The sequence below is a fragment of the Hypomesus nipponensis genome, chromosome 23 (genome assembly GCF_054491055.1).
Source record: "Hypomesus nipponensis isolate SF chromosome 23, ASM5449105v1, whole genome shotgun sequence".
NCBI lineage: Eukaryota > Metazoa > Chordata > Actinopteri > Osmeriformes > Osmeridae > Hypomesus > Hypomesus nipponensis.
In genome coordinates, this window is record NC_140383.1 from 21,372,680 (window position 1) to 21,379,821 (window position 7,142).

Genomic DNA, 7,142 nt, shown 5'->3' on the forward strand with positions numbered 1-7,142 from the left:
AGACAGAGGCGCCTGCTTCCTGACCTTACTTCCGTGACAGAGAGGACCGGTCCCTTCAACAACCACTGTAGCCATTTCCCAATCTGAAATGCATAACAGCGCTATTAATACTTTTAATGTTTTAATAAAGAAAAAAATGACAAAGTTTGTCACACCTCCCTTGTCTCCATGTGCTCATTTATGCTTTAGAAAATGACATGGATAATAGATAACCTTATGAGATGCACACTACTTCCTGCTTTGCCCAGAAGATGCTGCCAACTGTGAGAATGGTCCATCACTACAAGGTTCAGGGGCCAATGGCCTGGGGAGCAGGTCCACCTTCTATGGAGCAGCTTGAACAGAGTTCAGGGCAATCACCTTTCTGTGCTTGACTGCCAGGGCCTTCCCAGCTGTCTGCATCTCCAGTCAAATGATACATATGTAATGACATCCTTGTCGTATTACCTTACGATGTCACAAAAGTGTCTGAGAACCAGGGGCGGGTTGCACAAAAGACTGAGTTTTCCCCTTTGGTGTTCGTGTACTCCATGTGTATGTATGTGCTGTGTTTAAGCGGGTGTGTGCATGTGTGTGATATACATAGTGACTAGAGATCTTCCGGAAACTCGACTGTCACAGGTAGTGTAACAGTAAGGTTTGAAGGTGATATAGTAAAAATAACATGGCTCCAGCTGCAGCGGCTGCAATCACTCAAGACTCACTTGTTCCGGGAGTACATTGGCACTTAAGAATGCTTGGCTGGACCTGATGTTAGTTTCCCCCAGGATCACAATGACTCTTATTGAGAGACTTGTTGCTCTTGTTGGTTAGTTATAACGGATTTAAACCCTTGTACATGCTGTAATCTATTTTATTGTTGATTGTTCTTTTACAAGTACATTCTTGCACTTTTTTGAGTTTCATGTTGTTTAATTGTAACTTGTTTAACTGCATGCTCTTATGGTTCTTCCCTTTGGCATCATTTGGTTTTTCACAATGAATGCTTCATGTTTTGGCTGCTTGCAATGTTTGGGGCTACCTTGTTGTTATGATTAGTGACCTATGCTCTTTTGTAAAGCTCTCTCTTGGAAGTAGCTTTGGATGAATTGCGTCTGCTAAATGCATAAATGTAAATGTTATCAGGCTATCATCTTGTAAATAGGACAATACACCCTTTTGTTTTCAGAACCTTCCAGTCTCATGATCCTTTACATGCAAATGTAAATACAGAGAAGTCTTTCCATATTCTTCAACAGTGAGAGAATAAGTTCAGTGTGCATTGGACTGATCATATTTGTAAATACTTCGTTAAGTTTAGACTTTTAATTGACAACACAAAGAACCTTTAATTTACTCAAAATGTCACCTCTGTTTTGTTGGAAAAATTGAAGATGTAACACATTTATCCTGTATAATAATGATTCTGTGTTCAGCTTTCAATTTGAAGCAGTAAATCTAACACTATGAATTCTCCCATGGTATCCTGTCAGGGCTCCTTTTTGGCAAAAGATGGATGACAACGATGACGAAACATGTATTAATTCACGCCCAGTACCGCCTTAACGAAATTAAATGTGTTTATAGCATGCCTGCCGTAGCTTAGGCTACTCCATCCAAATCCGGAATTGCATTGTACTGAAACAAATGGCCAAAAAATGTTAAGAAAAGTTCATATCGTGATATTTGCCCACCGTTACTGTTCGTGCTGCAAAATTATACTGTGATGACATGCATTTTATGACATACGACATAAGTTTATTTGTATAGACATTTTTACAAGCAGTGTCAGAGAGGGCTTGACATACGCCCATAGAACTGCCCCTAACTAACCTAAACCCTTTAGAAAAGACAGGGAAAATTTGAGAATAAATAGAAGAAACCTTGGGAGGAACAGTTCAGTGCTTTCCTCAGGTGCAGAACACAGGCTGTTCAATGTCCCTCGCGCGGTTTGCATGTGTGTTCTGTCCTTCGCCCGGTTTGCATGTGTGTTCTGTCTTGTGTGTTTGTCTAGTGTTACAGCCTTCCCCCCTAAACAAGGTTTTTAAGACAGGCTAAACATTCTTACATCATTAAAAGTTGGACAACAAAATGGAAGAAACCTTGCAAGGAGCAGTCTAACAGAGGATTTTGGATTTTTTTAGTCGTAGTCTGGTAGTTCTTCCAGCGGTGGGTCATACAGTGGTCATACAGTCATACTGTGGGTGGTAACTGCTAGGACAGCTTGGCCCCTGACATCACTGCTTTGGGCTTCTATTTTGGACACACAGGTGACTCTTCAGATGGTCATTTTATTTACCTGAATAGTCACAGAGGTTACAGCTGTACGGCTTCTCTTCAGTGTGGGTTCTGCAGTGAATTGTGAAACTTTTCACATCGCTAAAGGTTTTACCACATAGGTCACAGCTGTAAGGCTTCTCTCCAGTAATGATTCTGCGGTGATCTGTGAAATTGCTAAGACTGCTAAAGGTTTTACCACAGAGGTCACAGCTGTAGGGCTTCTCTCCAGTGTGGGTTCTGCGGTGAATTGTAAAATATCTAACACGGCTAAAGGTTTTACCACAGAGGTCACAGCTGTAGGGCTTCTCTCCAGTGTGGATTCTGCGGTGATCTGTAAAAGTGCTAGCACGGCTAAAGGTTTTGTCACAGAGGTCACAGCTGTAGGGCTTCTCCCCAGAGTGGATCCTGCTATGAGCTCTGAAATGAACAGCCTGGCTAAAGGTTTTACCACAGAGGTCACAGCTGTAGGGCTTCTCTCCAGTGTGGATCTTGCGGTGAACTGTGAAATTGGCAGCCTGGGTAAAGGTTTTATCACAGAGGTCACAGCTGTAGGGCTTCTCTCCAGTGTGGATTATGCGGTGAAGTGTGAAATTGCGGACACTGCTAAAGGTTTTATCACAGAGGTCACAGCTGTAGGGCTTCTCTCCAGTGTGGATTCTGCGATGAACTGTGAAATTGCTACCACTGCTAAAGGTTTTATCACAGAAGTCACAGCTGTAGGGCTTCTCTCCAGTGTGTATTCTGCAGTGAACTATGAAAGTGCTATTACTGCTAAAGGTTTTACCACAGAGGTCACAGCTGTAGGGCTTCTCTCCGGTGTGGATCCTGCTATGAGCTCTGAAATGACCAGCCTGGCGAAAGGATTTACCACAGACGTCACAGCTGTGGGGCTTCTCTCCAGTGTGGATTCTGCGGTGAACTTTGAAATTGCTAAGACTGATAAAGGTTTTATCACAGAGGTCACAGCTGTAGGGCTTCTCTCCAGTGTGGATCTTCATGTGCATCTTGAGGCCTCTGGATGAGGAAAGGCTCTTCCCACATGTATCACAGTGATGTGTCTTCATAACTCAGCTCTCTCTTTGTTCTCTGTCTGGTCTCTCTGGATCCCGTATCTAGAGTCTGGAAGCTTGTTTTTCCTGGTTGATCCTCTGTCTGGTTACTGCTGTGTCTGGTTGAGTCTCTATGGTTGAGTCTCTGTCTGTAGTCTCTCTGGTTGGGTCTCTGTAGTCTCTCTGGAGCCTTAAGGTTCTTCTCCGTCTAGTCTCCGCCCATGATCAAGTATGATTGGCCAATAGTGGATCTGGAAGAAACAGTTCCAAGTTAATGACAACTCAGTTTTCACATATGAAGGAACTCTTGTCTGTCATAGTGTCCACTTTGCATATGTAATGTTTGTCTGATAAAAACGTAATCTCTGGCATACAATTCCTCATACTAATTTGATTTTCTTCAAAATAATAATAGCCTATATGATTAATTTCTACACAATAAGCATGACATATACATGAACAATAAAATGACTTTGGATTATAATTGCAAAGTTTTAAATCCAATAATATTAATATACTTTATGGCATGGGTCTAATTTTCTATTTGAAAATGCATAGTTACAAAAGTTCTCCCTCCTGCCCGTTGCTTACGGATATTATTTGTGAAGAACGGTCCACCCCTTCAGGCACCTGAGAGGAGATGGCGTCCAAAGACGGTCTGGAACTTGATAAGTATAACTCCCTATTTAAATCCTTCTCTTCTCACATAACTGGTGCAAAAACTTTCTAAACAAAATTTACTCTGCTTCAAACCCCCACAAACTTTTTTCTACTTTCTCCACCCTTTTTAACCCACCACCACCTCCACTCCCCCCCCCTCCACCCTGACAGCAGACGACTTCTCCTCCTTTGAGAAAAAAACTCACTGACATTTGCAGTTGGTTCCCTAAACCCACCTTTTCTACCCTCTCACCCTCCATGACTGACCCAACTAAGTGTCTAAACTCTCTCTCTCCCCTGTCCGAGGCAGAGATCTCTGACATCATTCTCTCTCATCGCCCCACCTCCTGTCCCCTTGATCCTGTCCCCTCCCCTCTCTTTCAAACCATCTCCCCCTCCATCATAACTTTTCATCCCCATGTCCTAAACTCCTCTCTTACCTCCGGCACCTTCCCCTCTGCCTTCAAACAGGCCAGAGTTACCCCTCCACCTAAAAAACCCTCCCTTAACCCTGCCGTCCTTCAGAACTACAGACCAGTATCACTGTTACCCTTCTTTTCAAAAACAATTGAATGTGCTGTATCTAACCAACTGTCAAACTTTCTCAGAACTACCTGCTTGACCCCAACAAATCAGGCTTGAGGACTGGTCACTCCACAGAGACTGCCTTCCTTTCAGTCACCACTGCCCTCCAGTATGCCACAGCGGCTTCAAGGTCATCCGTCATCATTCTGCTGGAACTTTCTGCAGCATTTGATACGGTTAACCACCAGATCCTGCTCTCCAGACTTTCTGAAATGCGCATCACTGGCACTGCACTCCAGTGGATCTCATCCTACCTGTCGGGAAGATCCTACCAGGTCTCTTGGGGAGGCAAACTGTCAGACCATCGCCAGCTCTCCACTGGTGTCCCACAGGGCTCCGTCCTTGGACCCCTCCTCTTCTCTCTATACACCACCTCACTTGGACCAATCATCCCCTCCCATGGCTTTTCCTACCACTGCTACGCTGACGACACGCAGCTGTACCTGTCGTTCCCCCCGACCGATCCGGGGATCTCAGCTAGGATTGAGGCCTGCCTCACAGACATCTCCGCCTGGATGACCAAGCACCACCTCCAGCTGAACCTTGCCAAAACAGAACTTATCATCCCAGCTAAACCCCTCCATCTCCCACGATCTGTCAATCACCCTGGGGTCTGCGACGGTGACCCCTTCATCCTCTGCCAGGAACCTTGGGGTTACCATGGATGACAAGCTCTCCCTCACAGCCCACATTGATGAAGTCTCCTGGTCGTGTAGATGCACCCTCTACAACATCCGGAAGATCAGGAGAGACCTGTCTGAGCACTCCACCCAGCTGCTAGTCCAAGCACTTGTCCTCTCCAAGTTTCACTACTGCAACTTGCTGGTCTCCCAGCATGCGCAACCCGCCCTCTTCAGAGGATTTAGAAAGCAGCAGCCCGCCTGGTATACAATCTACCCAGACGCTCCCATGTTACCCCGCTCTTCATTTCCCTCCACTGGCTACCCATCACGGCCCGCATCAGATTCAAGACCCTGGTACTGACCTTCCGAGCAGTGAACGGGACTGCACCCGACTACATCAAGTCTCTGCAGCCTTACACCCCCACCCGCCACCTACGGTCTTCTTCAGACAACCACCTGGTGGTCCCACCGCTCAAGACCGCCCGGTCCCAACACAATTTTTACACATTATTTTTTTACAGTTGCTTGCTTTTCTACAGGTAACCTTGCACTTATAGCGAATCATGTTAAATTGTAACTTGCTTAAAGACATGCTCTTATGGTTCTCCCCTTTGGCACTTATTTTTGGTTGTTCACAATATCTGGTTTTGGGGCTATCTTGTTGTTATTGTCAGTGACCTATGCACTTTGCAAAGTTCTCTCTTGGAAGTCGCTTTGGAGAAAAGCGTCTGCTAAATGAATAAATGTAATGGAAATGTAGAATAGAAATGATGGAATGTTTATGAGTACTCAACTTATGTTGGCTCCACCGCAGCAATACAGAACAAAGCACACTACCTTTCTGCTGCCCACGAGGGCGGTCAAATTAAAGTTAACAAAACTGGAGTAAATACCTTGAGACTCAAGACTGTCTGCATCTACATAACATAAAATCGTATTACACACACTTTCCACAACGTATGAATCCCCATTAATAAGGACGAAACAGTAAATCTAGCTAACAACACAATCGAAGTAAAGCTAGTCTGGCTAGCTACTGTAGCACCGAAATGAGTTTAAACCAACGTCGCAAATCCTAGATACAACGCCAAAAGCAACGCAGATAATGCTACAGTTGCACTTACTTAGCCTAGTCCTAACCAGACTCGTACATTTAATGTGTACAGAGAGTCTGGTCTCGCTCCATTGACCAGTGTTGACTTCCTTGTAGAAGGGTACTCTGTGGAAGTTTAAAACTATTGGATCTGCCTAGAGCCACTCTGATCTGCTATAACCAATCGCTAGCATTTGCGTTAGCCAATTCCTTCACCACTACCAGAGCCTGTTTAAGGACAGCCTTGCCACTCCCTATTAAACCCCATTGTATCGAATTTGGTTGCAGTTCCACCAGAGTTCCACTGGGGGTGATCGCGAGCGAGTGCATGTTGAATGGGAGTCTATGGAGCTGAACGGCTAAATTTGTCTCTTTCGCCTGATTGTCGTTGAGAAATCTCCGATTTGATTGTAGTTTGTGCATGTTCAACATGGATTATAGGTCGAAAATTGAATGAACAAGTACTTATGTCCTTTTGATTTCTTACATGGTGAGTCGTTGTTGCCCATAACACGCTAGCATTCTGCTACTGAATGCTGATTGGTTAGTAAAGGACTGATACGACCAGAGCTCCCGCTTGATATGGAACGCCGAGTTAGTCAAAATTAATAAATAAAAAAATCAATAAATAAATAGGTAAATGAATAGATAAATACATACATAAATAAATACTGCTATGAAATAAACTCTGAAATAAAAAAAAGATGGTAATAAATATATTAATATAACATTATATAATTATATAGCTGAATCCATTTACCGACATCAATAAATAAATACATTTATTTATTTAAAAATGACGTTTTTGTAAAGACAACATGTATTTAATTCATGGGACTTTTATTTCCTAATGCCATATTTATTTATTTTTTG

General features: G+C 43.7%; 1 protein-coding gene across 1 annotated transcript; it reads right to left on the reverse strand.

The window, feature by feature from the left end:
* Positions 1-1,706: 1,706 nt before the first annotated feature.
* On the reverse strand, positions 1,707-4,109 carry LOC146234858 (uncharacterized). The gene is made up of 2 exons (XM_084688289.1): positions 3,900-4,109; positions 1,707-3,559 (listed from the first exon to the last, which is right to left on the reverse strand). The coding sequence occupies exon 2, from the start codon at positions 3,321-3,323 to the stop codon at positions 2,271-2,273; it is 1,053 nt and encodes a 350-aa protein (XP_084544415.1). The 5' UTR covers positions 3,324-3,559; positions 3,900-4,109; the 3' UTR covers positions 1,707-2,270.
* Between the last annotated feature and the right edge of the window lie 3,033 nt (positions 4,110-7,142).

Coding starts and splice junctions, on each gene's coding strand:
- LOC146234858 (XM_084688289.1), bottom strand. CDS start 3,323: ATGAAGACACATCACTGTGATACATGTGGGAAGAGCCTTTCCTCATCC.